The following is a 17438-nucleotide window of genomic DNA, read 5'->3' as shown; positions in this document are numbered from 1 at the left end:
GTTATAAAGCAACATCTGTGTATAGATAGATCTGTATATCTTTCCTTAACCTCGTACTGCTCTCTTCGCTCTGCAGTATTACTGGCTGTTCGTCCTGTCCCGAGGCTTGGTGGGGATAGGTGAATCCAGCTACTCCTCCATCTCTCCGACAATCATCGGAGACCTCTTCACTAATAATAGCCGAACCATGATGCTCTCTGTCTTCTACCTGGCTATCCCCCTGGGAAGGTGAGTGGTCCCTTAGAACAACCCCCCCCCCCCCAAACATAAGATTATAATCACAATATGGAGATAATAACATCTCTATGGCCTCACCTGTCAGAGGAAATGGAGGTGAATGGTGATAGTGATGATGGTCTGTCTTTGAAATGAATATTTTCTATTCAATGTAGAATATGTCAGTTGGGCATTGTCTTTTCTTTCTTCTTTGAATTCCAATGCATGCTGAATATCAATAGCTGAGCTCTCTGAGACAGACGGTCAGCTTGCAGACATTTAGGGGAAAGGAATCGAGGAGAGGAAGGCATGGCGAATAGAATTTGACTGAAAGTTTATCAGTGAAATTATCCTTTCTGTCTGAAGGTCAGCAGACATCCCCATCTAGCCAGTCTGCCTCTTTGTGTCTGTCTCTACCCACCCAGACAGACACAAAACCCACCCAGGCAAACAAGGGAAGAAATAGAAGAGATAGATCTAAATAAAGAAGAGATTATGAAATAGCTGAGAGACGATCTCAGAGGGGAAGGGATGGAGGGAGTCTTTTTTGAGATTGTAAGGGCTATTAAGCACAAAGCTCTGGCCTTTTCAGTTCATTCAGTTGGAAAAAGGAGAGGAGGAAGAAAACAAACAAAGCAGCGGAGTGCTAAAAAATGAATGGGGTCCCGGTTGGTGGAAGGATGGATGGATGTGGTGCAGAGCAGAGCGGCACCCAGGGTTTAGGCTTATTTACTGTGGAGAGTCCCCACAGTGCACTGCTTCAAAACCTATGCTGGGGATGCGGCTGAATGATGCGGCAGAACACTGTTTTGTTCCCATCTCACACAGAAGCAGCTCCAGTCAGACACACAGAGAGACGCTATGTGAATGAGAAACACACTGCAGTCTCACAGAGTCGCACAGAGCCAGGCCATTGCTAGGCTATATCTAGCTGCAGTCGTTTTACTTTTGTCCATTACCTACATCGCCCTATTAGTTCATATGATGTGATAATCGTGTCAATGAATCTGCATTTTAAGAAAGATACAAATGTAGCTAACATAATAACACTACAATATAATGTTCGGTTTTGTTCTACATCAACATTTCATAGGAAAAGTTCCCAGTTGCTAAACTTGCTCTGTCATTGAAGTGCTTGAAAGAGAAACCAGCAAATGCCAGCAACACTATCATCCTTTATTATGGAAATTCCAATGACATTACATGCAGTCAACTAATAGTATCGATGGCAGATTGAATGCAGTTGGAGAGACAGACAGGAAAGAACATAAATGTTTCCTCTGAGGAGTTCTGGTATGCTGAGCCTTTTGATATCGCTCGGCAACAGAAACAATAGGAGGTGAAAGAGTTGGGCCTCAGTAAAGAGCCCACAAACATCCTATAGCACTCTCCCCCTGACTGTTTATCTTTACCAGGGTTGTTGTGACCATTTCCAGGAAGTGACCTCAGGGTTTACAGGAAATGGGTTCCCCCTTCAGTAAAACCCCTCAAGTTAACCATAATAGCCTAATCTATAGACTTGGCCGATGAAGAGTATAGGGTTGTGTCCTAAATGGCACCCTATTCCCTGTATAGTGCACTACTTTTGACCAGAGAATAGGGTGCCATTAGTGACAAAACCTGGGTGTCCTACCCTACCTCCCCAGAGCTAGAGGGGTGATAGTATTTTTCATGCTTGTATGAGTTTTAGTGGTGGTGTGGAACTTCCCAAACACTCTCTGGGTGGACTCTGATAAAATGATCTAGCTAGCAGTCACTCAGTGGAAATACAATGTACTGCCTGAGCCTGTTCCACTGTTATTTCTGGAGCACTAATCAGTTTAGCACGACAATGTAGACTGTTTCCCCCCCTAGTTCCCCGTCCTGTCCCTCTGTGTGCGTGTATGCGCGCACCTATGTTTGCGTGAGTCTGCACTCCCTCCAGACAGAGAGGCCCATTGAATCTCTCATAACCTTTTGAAAGCCTAATATGCTGATAAGAACCCGATTGTATGGCCTTGTTGGCTGCTCCAGACCATCCATCAATCTATCCCTCCTAATGGTCTTAATCGTCAACACACAGTCTCCTGGCCCAAGGAGCTCTGGGAACACAGGAAGTAGAAGTGTGCGTGACATGGAATGTTGGGTCGGGGGGAGACGCCCAAGTCAAAGAGCCTGATACAATAGAAAGATGGCGGATGCCCAATTCTGGTTTTATGGGACGAGTGGGGTACCAACATGTCCAGACCAGTATAAACTTAGACTTCCCACACTTCCAATAAGAAAGCAATAGGTTCAAACATAGTTGATATTTAAATCAGATATTGACAACATGGGAACATCCTTCTTTCATCAGTAACTCATCATCCTTAGGACTAAATGTACTTTTTTCAAAGCTGGAGAAATGGGGACAAAATGGTCTAACATGGACATCTGAAGGTGTCATCCACTTCAGCTAATCAGGATCCTATTGGCTGTTTTATCAGATAATCTCCCCATCTAAACATGTCAATCAGAACAGCACTGTCTTGCCTTCATTGATTATCTTCCCTCTCTATACCCTCTGGGCTCTATTTTATCAAACCTAACGCAATGGTAAATCTAAGCGCTAACAAACGCTATAGGTTTTGTTGGTATAACAGAAATATTTGCGCTATTTTCATAGCCGTTATTATGAGCGCAAAAGCTGGTGGTGGCGTGAAAGGGCTGGGTTTTGATGAATAAGCAAGTTGTAGGTGTGACTAGGGCTTGGCCACTAACTACCCAATCAAGGCATTCCATGGCTTAATAATGTATGTGTTTGTCTCAAGTTCTGTAAGTTATTGACAAGCTTTGTGTTGTCATCAATGTTTTTGTGCTAGTCCATTGTGGATTAATACTACAGTTTATTAAATAGCATAGGCTACAGTAACGAGTGATTTTTAATATTTAATAGCCAATGTTCGTCTTTGTTAACCAGATAAGAAGTGCTCTTTAGAAATGGGAATGATACAAGCCTAATGGAGTATGCACTGCAGGTAGGCCTATGTGAATTGTGAATAATGCAAAAGGCATATCTGCAAAAGCCACAAGAGTAGACCATTTTGTAACATTTTATGGATAGGCTACTTGGCTAATAAGGGCTTGTTTTTAAATCAAATGAATTGGAAAATAAGCAATTGTTACAGGAAAATAACTGAAATATTTCTACAGTAAATACAAATGTCACTTGATTATCTCATCTCTTTCCATGATAGGCATACAGCCTACAATATAATAACAGGAGATGGCTAAAATAATGTACAGCATACATAAATAATAAGAGGATGTCCGCTCACTGTTTTGCTGCTGCCAAACTTGATCTTTTAAGATTTATTTCAAAGCGGTCTCACAGGCCAAGCCCTTTATCGATAGTCTTGACTACTTTGCAAATGCATTGGGCATGACAGAAAAAAAAACAATTGAGAGGAGGGGACGCTGTGCATGTTTTTTTTAATCAAATGAAACGAACATATGTTTCTAAATTTCTAAATAGGTTTATGGGTACAAAAAGCATCTCTCTTGTTTGACATTGGATTGACTGCGCTTCCGTTTCCATCCGATAACCAACCGCGTTACCACTAAGACCAACTTTTGGGTGGTCATAAATATCCCAACCAGCATATACTGAAATTGGCACCTCAGATATTTGTCACTCCTCCCACTCCTTGTCACTCCTCCCACTCCTCCCACCATATAAAAGAAGTACATTACCAATCCTGGTGCTAGGGTTTGACAATAGAAGAGCGCCAATTTTAACAGGTCGAAATTGCAAACAAAGCGTGCTTTTGACAATTGCGCTGGTTTTAACGGCAGCCGAAAAGTGGGCCCTCTGTCTTTGTCCTTGAAATACGGTGATGTTATCTGCTACTGAAGGGATTAGTTTGGCGTGTGTGCGCACACGTATCTGCTATTGAAGGGTTTAGCTTGGGAATAGAGGGGGTTTGATGTAATCTAATCTGATCTAGGGTCAATTCCTTCAGAACATGTAGTTATGGTTAATATTCTACTGTGGAACAGATAGAACAGGCAGAACACCTTCTGCCTGATGACATGTGTTGATCAAATCAATGAAGTAAATACATTCTTCAGGTGGAATCACACATTCTTCTGGTGAGGTGCTGACGAATGAAAGATCAATTCAGTTTGACAACTTTACTTAACTGTCATTGTATTGACATGTACTGTATGTTAAAGAAGCACGCCCTTCTTTGAAAAACACACCTAGATTAATGACCGATGCAGAAACCAGACTGGACTCTGATAGCATTGATAAATAGAGTGACAAAGGTGTGACTGAGTGAATAATAGCATGTCGTTTGTATTATCTGTCTGTGTGTTGTGTAGTAATGACAATTTCAGAGACACAAGGCATCATGAGAAATTGGCTGCACACATTGTAAACACACAACTGCACGTACGCACTCACACAGTGACAGACAAGCAGCTACTGGGGCTTTGATAAGTAACAGCATCATATCCCGTCCACATCAAGGACCCAAACCCAATCTAACACTACACACTCATTAAGCCTCTTAACAGAGAATAAACATGATATACAGAGGCTGAGAGTGAAACAAAAGACAACAGAGCTTTAGGTCACTTAGTGACAGTATCCAACAGTCTGATTCTGATTCATCAGTTCTGAATGTATTCATACCACAAGAATAATGTTTCCTTTCCACCCAGTATGTGAGTGTGTCTCACATGGAAGACAAATGCAGACATGCTGATGACTCAGAAGTGAGGACAGCCGTCCTGACAGAGGTGTCCTAGAGGGACCATCGACAGTTCAGACATAACAGCAGAGTACAAATCTCTACACAGATGGGTTGACTCCCGCAATGTACCAATGTGGTCTGTATGTAAACAACGCGTCTGTATGTAAACAACGTCAGTTTGGCATAGAGGGAAAGGCGGAGTTGGGATATCCAGCGTTCCTACATCACTGCCTTATCAGCTTGTTGACCTAACGTAAAACATCCCACGGACATTTTAAGCCGCTCCTACCTAAACGTATTATTTGTTGGGGGAGTTGTCTGTCTGTTTTTTCTCCTTTTTCGAAGTTAGCAAGAGGTGTCCGTCATTAATCCCAGACGTAGTCATTGCTATTGCCTAGGTCTAGATTTTCCAGACTACTTCCCCACTTCTGACGTCTCAGAGAGAGAGACAGAGTCAGACAGAGAAAGAGAATCAGACAGACAGTCAGACAGACAGAGACAGACAGAAAGTCAGACACTTCCCCACTCAGACAGCCTCTCACCAAGTCATGGGGCTGAGGTCATCATCCCAACATGGGGGATTGTTAATAATTTACCTCCGGCAAGTCAACAGACAGCAGCCAAAACAGATAACAATGCCAGGAAAAGTAGGGAAAAAGTGCATCAGGAAGAGCACGTTGTATGACATTTCATCATTGGGATTAATTAAATATCTTAGAATGTGTGTTTGATGTGCTCCTTCTGAAACTCATTCCTATTTGAATTCTCTCTCTCTCAGTCTCTGTGTGCCATCCAACTGGGGGATGCCTGCACTGCTATCAAGTGCAAGGGCTATCTATCTGTCTACCTTAGTGGGTCATTCTGGAGTAAATTGTGAATTTCTATAACTCTACTCAGCCGTTTTGTTAGAGACCGTGATCAAAAATCTAAGAAAGAAAAGGTCTATTGAATGCTATAGTGTAGATTGTGGTTGGTTTTATTGGATTGTTCTTATTCTTTATCCAGGCAGAAATGTCTTACCTATTGTCTCCTTCTCTTTGTTTCCTCCAGCGGGCTAGGCTACATCCTGGGCTCCAGTGCAAAGGAGGCTGCAGGAGACTGGCACTGGGCATTGAGGGTAAGACCACCATCATCACCTAATCCTTGCATGCTGACCACACCACTCGTGTTGCAAAATAAATGTACACATTCATGTTATTCAATCATTGCACTGCTCGCGCGTGTCAACGAGCGTCTGCGTATCCAGGTGCTAATTTGTGACGCTTGACGTGCTGCAAGTCCCGCCTCTCCCATTTCCTCATTGGTTTTTAGGAGCATATACCCACGTGGGTCATTGAAAGATGAACTGAGGTCCACACTCCAGTCTAGTTGGTATTTGTGACGCTTGACGTGCTGCAAGTCCTGCCTCTCCCATCGCCTCATTGGTTTTTAGGAGCATATACCCACGTGGGTGATCGAAAGATGAACTGAGGTCCACACTCCAGTCCAGTTGGTAGCTGTAATGCACCTTAAAGTTGGTTGCCAACCTCCATATAAAGTCAGAAGAAGAAGAAGCCTGGAGGAGGAGAGATTTCTAGAAACAAACTCAGTTTAAAATTTTATCTATGGATTGATTGTCGGAGTAGACCTTGTGCATTTCAGGTAGAATAACAACCCAATATTTATATCCCAGGACAAATTAGCTTGCAACAGCAAGGTAGCTAGCTGAATTGCCATACATGTTTAGTGCTTTTCGACTTGTCCCCAAATTAATATAGTTGGTTCAGAGTTTGTTTTGATATTTCAACCTGCGTCTCCTGATCACGTCTGGTGTGAGTGGACAAAATCAACACGTGATGGCGCACACGGACGCAAGCGCGCGAGCGGTCTGGTAAGCATGTAACATGTTCTCTCTAGATGGGGTTTTGCAGTATGGGGCAGGGTAAGAGCATCATAATCATGACATTATCCCTCATCATCCTCCTTATTGTCATCATCATCGTCATGTCCTCTCCTGGCGCACACACTTCTGCAGGGAGCCTATAGTATGGGGCAGGGGTGAGGGGGCTTACTAGTGACATCAGTGACAGAGAAGGGGGGCTTAAGGAAATGCACATACACTCGTGCACATACTGTATACAAACCCACTCACTCACACAAACACATCATGCCTCTATTTATCTGCCTTGGCCATCTTGGTTACTCCTGATAAGGCATTGCTTGACTTAATGAAACCCTGAATGGATGAGTGAAAGATGACAACCAACGTTGACACTAGAAAATGTGAGGGTTGATTTTTATGGTAGTGCAAGGTTTGTGTGTCCCAAATGGCAACCTCGTCCCTATTTAGTGTACGACTTTTGACCAGGTTCCATATGGTTTTGGTCAAAAGTAGTGCACTTAATGTGGAAAAAGGTGCCATTTGGGACAAGAGCCCAAAGCTTATAGAAGCTCCTGACCCCGATCTCAGTGGCTGAAAACGCGTTAATGTTCCATTACCCTCTGGGTCCCTGGGGTCCTTCCTACCAGTGACATATAAAATCCCACTCTAATGACAAAACAGGGTCTCTCTAACCTGGCCACAGTCTCTTTATTAGTGGTTTCTTTGTAGGGAGGAGGTGCATTGGGGCCTGCCACAAAGAGAAACTTGCTTCAAGTATTTGGCCCACCAAATACCCTATGGAACTCCAATAATAGCAAACTGAATACTGTTAAATCAAAAACTCATTTGATCAACATGAGGTAATTAATCTGACTAAATTAGTTGGATTTAACTGGAATTATGTGCCTTAATGAGCCATGTCATAAAGAGGAAATTATGTTTTCGCTTGGCATACATACATTGGTGCAAAAAAGTAGTTAGTCAGCCACCAATTGTGCAAGTTCTCCCACTTTTTCTATGGGCTTGAGATCTGGAGACTGGCTAGGCCACTCCAGGACCTTGAAATGCTTCTTACGAAGCCACTCCTTCGTTGCCCGGGCGGTGTGTTTGGGATCATTGTCATGCTGAAAGACCCAGTCACGTTTTATCTTCAATGCCCTTGCTGATGGAAGGAGGTTTTCACTCAAAATCTCACGATACATGGCCCCATTCATTCTTTCCTTTATACGGATCAGTCCTGGTCCCTTTGCAGAAAAACAGCCCCAATGCATGATGTTTCCACCCTCATGCTTCACAGTAGGTATTTTGTTGGATGCAACTCAGCATTCTTTGTCCTCCAAACACGACGAGTTGAAGTTTTACCAAAAAGTTATATTTTGGTTTAATCTGACCATATGACATTCTCCCAATCTTCTTCTGGATTATCCAAATGCTCTCCAGCAAACTTCAGACGGGCCTGGACATGTACTGGCTTAAGCAGGGGGACACGTCTGGCACTGCAGGATTTGAGTCCCTGGCGGCGTAGTGTGTTACTGATGGTAGCCTTTGTTACTTTGGTCCCAGCTCTCTGCAGGTCATGCACTAGGTCCCCCGTGTGGTTCTGGGATTTTTGCTCACCGTTCTTGTGATCATTTTCACCCCACGGGGTGAGATCTTGCGTGGAGCCCCAGATCGAGGGAGATTATCAGTGGTCTTGTGTGTCTTCCATTTCTTAATAATTGCTCCCACATTTGATTTCTTCAAACCAACCTGCTTACCTATTGCAGATTCAGTCTTCCCAGCCTGGTGCAGGTCTACAATTTTGTTTCTGGTGTCCTTTGACAGCTCTTTGGTCTTGGCCATAGTGGAGTTTGGAGTGTGACTGTTTGAGGTTGTGGACAGGTGTCTTTTATACTGATAACAAGTTCAAACAGGTGCCATTAATACAGGTAACGAGTGGAGGACAGAGGAACCTCTTAAAGAAGAAGTTACAGGTCTGTGAGAGCCAGAAATCTTGCTTGTTTGTAGGTGACCAAATACTTATTTTCCACCATAATTTGCAAATAAATTCATTAAAAATCCTACAATGTGATTTTCTGGAGAAATTCTCATTTTGTCTGTCATAGATGAAAATTACAGGCCTCTCTCATCTTTTTAAGTGGAAGAACTTGCACAATTGGTGGCTGACTAAATACTTTTTTGTCCCACTGTATGCATATTATGTATTTAACCATGGAAGATAAATATTTCTTGTCATGGTGCTTCTTTATTGCTACATCACCACCATTGAAACACTAGGGGCTCTGTTAAGGCGGCGCTAGTGTCAAATGCATGCTCTTTAGCAATTTCGACTTGTAAAAGCCAGCGCTCTGCGATTCTCCTGTCTTTTATCAGCTTGCTTGTGCTGAGGGAGGTATGGAAATATTTGAGGTGGTGTCCTTAAAACGTATGCCATTGTGCCAATTTCAAGCAGTGCTACTGGTGATTTTTAATACTCACCAAATGCTGGTCTTAGCGGTAACGCACTTGGTTATGGTATACATTTTGCCAGCTGAGGCGCAGTAGTCTAATCAGTAGCCTAAAACCAATGTTTTATTAAAAGTCCAATGTAGCCGTTTTTATCTCCATATCAAATCATTTCTGGGTGACAATTAAGTACCTTACTGTGATTGTTTTCAATTATGATGGTCAAAAATAAACAAAAATAGCTTCTTAGCAGAGAGGAATTTCTCAAGCAAGAATTTTAGTAGGACTGTCTGGGAGTGGTCTGAGTGAGAATGGGAAAACACAAAAAAATTGCTGTTATTGGCAGAGAGGTTTGTAACTCTCTTTCTTATTGGTCTATTTAAGTAAATTACCGCATGGTGATGTCAACATGGAAGGCCAAAACTCCATCCCACCAAAACAGGCTGAAATTTCAGGCGTCTTTTCAATCAGCTCTTACACTAAAAGGGCATTATAATCATTCACAATTTCACATTATTATTCTAACCTTATAGTGTGGAAAAGTATATAAAACACAGGAAAATCTCAAATATAAATTTCATGAGCAGCAAAGCAGTCAACAGACATTCCCATTTTTATATATATATATATATTATATATTGGACGTTATTTTTGGCCACACAGCGTCTGAAAAGTTTGGACTCATTAGGCCTATGTGCGATGCCCATTGAATGAAAGGTGTCAGTGACTGTAGGAAGTCTGTTTAGAAACATCAAGTTATTACAATAGCCTGCTTATTATTTTTCCTTTATCATAAAAAAATATTGCATTTTCAACTTTCATCTGTTGGACCTAACTGCCAAATCACGGGAATTCCGGATTGCTGTCCTTGGTGCTGAATCCGCTTGTAGCCTAAGCTATTTGCCTGAATACTTTCTGAATGCACTGCACTGTATGTTTAACAATGTATTTCCATATTGTAGCAATGCAATTAGAACAATGTGGACTGAAAACATATAATATTTAGCTAATATGGGGCAGGCTATTTAGCGAACTAGACTATAATCTGTAGCTCGAGGACCCCTGCTCTCTCCAGGAGATATAACTATAAAATAAGTTTGTCTAGTACTGTCTTTTGCTAGCTAGAGCCATCTACTTTCTTGACTTTTCCTACAAGCACTGACTTTGCTGATAACTTCTTGATTGAGGGAGAACTTTCTGTGATATGTGGTTGTCTCACCTAGCTATCTTAAGATTCATTCACTAACTGTATCTCGCTATGGATAAGAGCATCTGCTAAATTACTAAAATGTCATTGCTAAAATGTAAAAATTCTATAATAGACTAACATTCGAATTGGAGTTGATGACAATGCAGTACATAAAAGACTGTAAATACACAACTTAAAGCAACCACCCTGGGTCTCGACCCCGCCCTGTTCAACTGGGTACTGGACTTCCTGACGGGCCGCCCCCAGGTGGTGAGGGTAGGCAACAACATCTCCACCCCGCTGATCCTCAACACTGGGGACCCACAAGGGTGCATTCTGAGCCCTCTCCTGTACTCCCTGTTCACCCACGACTGCGTGGCCACGCACGCCTCCAACTCAATCATCAAGTTTGCGGACGACACAACAGTAGTAGGCTTGATTACCAACAACGACGAGACGGCCTACAGGGAGGAGGTGAGGGCCCTCGGAGTGTGGTGTCAGGAAAATAACCTCACACTCAACGTCAACAAAGCTAAGGAGATGATTGTGGACTTCAGGAAACAGCAGAGGGAACACCCCCCTATCCACATCGATGGAACAGTAGTGGAGAGGGTAGTACGTTTTAAGTTCCTCGGCATACAGATCACAGACAAACTGAATTGGTCCACCCACACAGACAGCATCGTGAAGAAGGCGCAGCAGCGCCTCTTCAACCTCAGGAGGCTGAAGAAATTTGGCTTGTCGCCAAAAGCACTCGCAAACTTCTACAGATGCACAACGAGAGCATCCTGGCGGGCTGTATCACCGCCTGGTACGGCAACTGCTCCGCCCACAACCGTAAGGCTCTCCAGAGGGTAGTAAGGTCTGCACAACGCATCACCGGGGGCAAACTACCTGCCCTCCAGGACACCTACACCACCCGATGTTACAGGAAGGCCATAAAGATCATCAAGGACAACAACCACCCGAGCCACTGCCTGTTCACCCCGCTATCATCCAGAAGGCGAGGTCAGTACAGGTGCATCAAAGCTGGGACCGAGAGACTGAAAAACAGCTTCTATCTCAAGGCCATCAGACTGTTAAACAGCAACCACTAACATTGAGTGGCTGCTGCCAACACACTGACTCAACTCCAGTCACTTTCATAATGGGAATTGATGGTGTAAAATATATCACTAGCCACTTTAAACAATGCTACCTAATATAATGTTTACATACCCTACATTATTCATCTCATATGTATACGTATATACTGTACTCTATATCCTCCACTGCATCTTTATGTAATACATGTATCACTAGCCACTTTAACTATGCCACTCTGTTTACATACTCATCCCAAATGTACAGTGCCTTGCGAAAGTATTCGGCCCCCTTGAACTTTGCGACCTTTTGCCACATTTCAGGCTTCAAACATAAAGATATAAAACTGTATTTTTTTGTGAAGAATCAACAACAAGTGGGACACAATCATGAAGTGGAACGACATTTATTGGATATTTCAAACTTTTTTAACAAATCAAAAACTGAAAAATTGGGCGTGCAAAATTATTCAGCTCCTTTACTTTCAGTGCAACAAACTCTCTCCAGAAGTTCAGTGACGATCTCTGAATGATCCAATGTTGACCTAAATGACTAATGATGATAAATACAATCCACCTGTGTGTAATCATGTCTCAGTATAAATGCACCTGCACTGTGATAGTCTCAGAGGTCCGTTAAAAGCGCAGAGAGCATCATGAAGAACAAGGAACACACCAGGCAGGTCCGAGATACTGTTGTGAAGAAGTTTAAAGCCGGATTTGGATACAAAAATATTTCCCAAGCTTTAAACATCCCAAGGAGCACTGTGCAAGCGATAATATTGAAATGGAAGGAGTATCAGACCACTGCAAATCTACCAAGACCTGGCCGTCCCTCTAAACTTTCAGCTCATACAAGGAGAAGACTGATCAGAGATGCAGCCAAGAGGCCCATGATCACTCTGGATGAACTGCAGAGATCTACAGCTGAGGTGGGAGACTCTGTCCATAGGAAAACAATCAGTCGTAAAATGCACAAATCTGGCCTTTATGGAAGAGTGGCAAGAAGAAAGCCATTTCTTAAAGATATCCATAAAAAGTGTTGTTTAAAGTTTGCCACAAGCCACCTGGGAGACACACCAAACATGTGGAAGAGGGTGCTCTGTTCAGATGAAACCAAAATTGAACTTTTTGGCAACAATGCAAAACGTTATGTTTGGCGTAAAAGCAACACAGCTCATCAACCACAACACACCATCCCCACTGTCAAACATGGTGGTGCCAGCATCATGGTTTGGGCATGCTTTTCTTTAGCAGGGACAGGGAAGATGGTTAAAATTGATGGGAAGATGGATGGAGCCAAATACAGGACCATTCTAGAAGAAAACCTGATGGAGTATGCAAAAGACCTGAGACTGGGACGGAGATTTGTCTTCCAACAAGACAATGATCCAAAACATAAAGCAAAATCTACAATGGAATGGTTCAAAAATAAACATATCCAGGTGTTAGAATGGCCAAGTCAAAGTCCAGACCTGAATCCAATCGAGAATCTGTGGAAAGAACTGAAAACTGCTGTTCACAAATGCTCTCCATCCAACCTCACTGAGCTCGAGCTGTTTTGCAAGGAGGAATGGGAAAAAATTCAGTCTCTCGATGTGCAAAACTGATAGAGACATACCCCAAGCGACTTACAGCTGTAATCGCAGCAAAAGGTGGCGCTACAAAGTATTAACTTAAGGGGGCTGAATCATTTTGCACGCCCAATTTTTCAGTTTTTGATTTGTTAAAAAAGTTTGAAATATCCAATAAATGTTGTTCCACTTCATGATTGTGTCCCACTTGTTGTTGATTCTTCACAAAAAAATACAGTTTTATATCTTTATGTTTGAAGCCTGAAATGTGGCAAAAGGTCGCAAAGTTCAAGGGGCCCGAATACTTTCGCAAGGCACTGTATATACTGTACTTGATACCATCTACTGTATCTTGCCTATGCTGCTCTGTACCATCACTCATTCACATATCTTTATGTACATATTCTTTATCCCCATACACTTGTGTATAAGACAGTAGTTTTGGAATTGTTAGTTAGATTACTTGTTGGTTATTACTGCATTGTCGGAACTAGAAGCACAAGCATTTCGCTACACTCGCATTAACATCTGCTAACCATATGTATGTGACAAATAAAATTTGATTTGATATTTAGCCATGGATTATGTTCTGATTGGCCAGTGAGGGGCCAAGCCTCGACACACCCACAACTTGTTTATTCATCAACACCCAGCCCTTTCATGCCACCGCCAGCTACTGCGCCCATAATTCTGTTTCTGAAAATAGCTATAATATTTCTGACACACCCCCAAACCTATAATACTATCGCCAGTGCTAAGTTTTACTATTATGTTAGGTTTGTTAGAGCCTTAGAACTCCTGTTCCCATCATTCTATTGCATAGTTCAATTGAAACACTTTTAGGACTCTTACCAAAACATTTTAACAGTCAATAGCACAGTTAACAGATCCTACAACAGCCCATACCAGTAGTCATGGAGGAGGCCTCTGCCGTGAGTCTGACCAGTTAAAGTCCTTATGTGACAGCTCCTCCTCACATTAACATTTATAAGTCGTCTGACATTGAAAACAATCACCAAGGACTGAATGTTATACGGAAATTTTAAGGAGGGCATTTACAATCCCTTCCAGAACACCAACATATAAAATATTTCTATTGCTCTATTGCCTTGGGTAAACGGGAAATCCATGTGTCCCATTGCTTTGAGGGAGTAGGAACATGTCTGGAAAACTAAGTGTTGTGGGGAAGGAGGGACAGGAGGATTGTTCCAGTCGAAGTTGTCATGCTGACCCTCCAATAAAACAAGACAGAGAGAGACAGACACACAGACAATATGATTAATCACCTCCAGTCCGCCATTGCTCGGACAGAGAAAAACAACAAACACATGAAAAGCCTTTCTTACCAGAAGCCATATCCTGCTTTGAGGAAAAAACACTTTGCACCGCTTTCCGCTTGTTTTCCACTCCCCGGAGCTGCTCAGGACTGGCCGCCTTCCTGGAGGGGTGGAGGGAGGGATGGATGGATGGAGGGGGATATAGAGAAGGTAGAGAACTAACAGGGAGGGAGAGATAGATAGCAGATTTGCTCAATAGTTAACCCCCTTACCTTCACATACTGGGCAGGAAAGGGGTGTATAGTTAAGGTATGCACAGTACTATAGTGAGATAGAGTTTCTGAATAGTTACCCTCTAACCCTCAAGATTGATGGATAGAGAGGATTTAGGAGTAGTGGTGAGGACAGCTAACCCTCATACACTGGGCCTAGCCCTCCCAACCCTCACACTCTTGGCAGGAAAGACCGACTAGGACCTGCAACCTAACCCTTGACCTCTTGATTACAGCATGGTATTCCACTGGCATAGCGTCAGGGTCGGAGGCCATAGTGACTTACAAGGCCCCGCTTTCATCTAAATTAATTATCATATGATAATAAGACAAGAATGTGCAAGTGTGAACTTGTGAAAATCAACCTGTTATTTCAAAATCAAATCAAATCAAATTTTATTTGACACATACACATGGTTAGCAGATGTTAATGCGAGTGTAGCGAAATGCTTGGTTTGAGATTCTGTCTGGTTTTGTACTTTACTGCTTCATGCGATCCACTGAGGTGCTACAGGACTGGCTGTGGCACTGAGGATGTATCATAGCATTGGATGGAATACTCTCATGTGACGGAGCAGAGGAAGTCTTTATTACTGCTAACACCTCAGTAGGCAGTGATACAGTCCTCTATACTGAATTATGCGGTAAGACTGCTGCAGATATTATATATTTGGAGAACATGAAAAAATCCTACGAAAACATGCCCATGCTCTCGTGCTCAGGCATGCACACAGGCAGGTGCGCACAAACACACACACACAGACACGCACAAACACACACACATACTGCATCAGCAGGCTGGTTCCGAATACGGATGTGCCTCTACAACAAGTTGTAAAAAATATTGCGGTGGATTTAATCTGGCAGACAGAATTGTTTTTTCTTCCATGAGTACTGTGTTTATTCTCACCTCTTTCATGTGGGCAGCCCAGCCTAATGACAAACAACTCCCACAAACACACTCTCTCTCTCTTTGTCTCTCGTTCTCCCTCAGTCCGTGTGTGTGTGTGTGTGTGTGTGTGTGTGTGTGTGTGTGTGTGTGTGTGTGTGTGTGTGTGTGTGTGTGTGTGTGTGTGTGTGTGTGTGCATGCGTACTTGCTTGCGTGAGTGCGGGCAAGCGTGTGTGTGTGTGTGTGTGTGTGTGTGTGTGTGTGCTCAATGCAGTGAGTCTTATAAAAGATGATGGCGATAATAGAGGCTTGCCAGAGAGACTAGTAGCTGCAATGGCACATATCACACAAAGAACTGAGCTCTCAGAGAGGAAAAAGACTCCCTCTCCTAAACACTATCAGACCTAGGGGGCTTGTACAGGACACCAAGCATATCGCAAGACACAATGCAACCGCTCTGCAGTCACTCAACATGCACTTATAAAAGCACTTGTTATTTTGACATTGCAAAGTAGGTACCAGACATCCCTCCCAGATTTCCTTACATAGCTATCCTGTATCTGTGCCTTTATATGTATCTGGTATTCTTACAGGCACAGTAACTTCCTCATAAGCCACCGTGTTCTGTCTGTAGGTTTCAGTATGGGATGCCTGTCCACATAAGTCACTGTGTTGTGTCTATAGGTATCTCCAGTGCTGGGGATGACAGCAGGGACCCTTATCCTGTTCTTCGTGCCTGAGCCAAAGAGAGGACATGCTGACCAGCTAGGAGGGCGCATCAAACATCGCACCTCCTGGCTCTGTGACATGAAGGCCCTGGCCAAGAAGTAAAACCTCAGTTAACTTCCATTCATCTGCTGTACCTTTTCTTATCTATGTGGTGCGAGATAGAGACAGAGAGAGAATACTGCTAGATCCTTTCCTTTTGTCCTTCAGCATCTGAGATTGCATACTGCAGGTAAATAAATAACTGTCTAAATGGTGTTGTGTGTGTTCCTCCCTTCTAGCCGTAGCTATGTGTTCTCCTCCCTGGCGTCTGCTGCGGTGTCGTTTGCCACAGGGGCATTTGGCATGTGGATCCCTCTCTACCTATTCAGGGCTCAGGTGGTACAGAAGACAGCAGAGGCCTGCACTAAAGACATCTGCAGCAGCAAGGACAGGTCAGAGTTTAATCTTGAGTTCTCCGTTTTATTAACCTGATCTGATTCATTTATAACCTCTTGCTGTCCAATAACAATTCATTCTAGTGATCTGAAATGTATTTGCTTCTCTCTCACATCTCCCCCTGGTTTCTGTGCAGTCTGATCTTTGGTGCGATCACGTGTGTTACGGGGCTGCTGGGGGTGGTGATCGGGGCGGCCACCACCCGCCTATGTCGTCAGAAGACTGAGCGGGCGGACCCCCTGGTGTGTGCCGTCAGCATGCTGGGCTCAGCCATCTTTGTCTGCCTCATCTTCGTTGTGGCCAAGAAGAGCATCATAGGAGCTTACGTGAGAGTGGTCTAGTTACAAATCTGTCTTTACTCACAAACATGTATCATACCATTACTGTCATCGCTTCAAATATGTATCATACCATTACTGTCATTGCTTCAAATATGTATCATACCATTACTGCCTGGGCCTGAATTCATAAAGCGTTTCAGAGTAGGAGTTCTGATCCAGGGAGTTTTCTTCTAGCCACTGTGCTTCTAGACTTACTGTTTGGGCTTTTAGGCTGGTTTTCTGTATAAGCACTTTGTGACATCTACTGATGTAAAAAAGACCTTTATTAATACATTCGATTGGATCAGTTTCACCTTTTTAGATGATAATGAATATGGTTATATGGACAGAGGAGACCTGAGGGCTTGATGACAAAGCAGGATCAACCAGCTAACTTGCCTAAATATTCTGAAATAACTTCTTATTTTGT

At 43.1% G+C, this 17438-nt stretch overlaps 1 protein-coding gene across 2 annotated transcripts in view; it reads left to right on the top strand.

Moving 5' to 3' along the window:
- Positions 1 to 17438, top strand: part of spns2 (SPNS lysolipid transporter 2, sphingosine-1-phosphate) — a 147428-nt gene that overhangs the window by 93237 nt on the left and 36753 nt on the right. For both annotated transcript variants that reach the window (XM_064980791.1, XM_064980792.1), the window contains exons 4-8: positions 77 to 228; positions 5985 to 6051; positions 16209 to 16351; positions 16532 to 16684; positions 16825 to 17014. In XM_064980791.1, coding sequence (XP_064836863.1) covers positions 77 to 228; positions 5985 to 6051; positions 16209 to 16351; positions 16532 to 16684; positions 16825 to 17014 — 705 coding nt within the window. The remainder of the gene's footprint in view (positions 1 to 76; positions 229 to 5984; positions 6052 to 16208; positions 16352 to 16531; positions 16685 to 16824; positions 17015 to 17438) is intronic.

Source organism: Oncorhynchus masou, chromosome 12 (assembly GCF_036934945.1).
Source record: "Oncorhynchus masou masou isolate Uvic2021 chromosome 12, UVic_Omas_1.1, whole genome shotgun sequence".
Taxonomy (NCBI): Eukaryota; Metazoa; Chordata; class Actinopteri; order Salmoniformes; family Salmonidae; genus Oncorhynchus; species Oncorhynchus masou.
The sequence above is the reverse complement of the archived record's forward strand: the minus strand, read 5'-3'. Positions and strand labels throughout refer to the sequence as shown.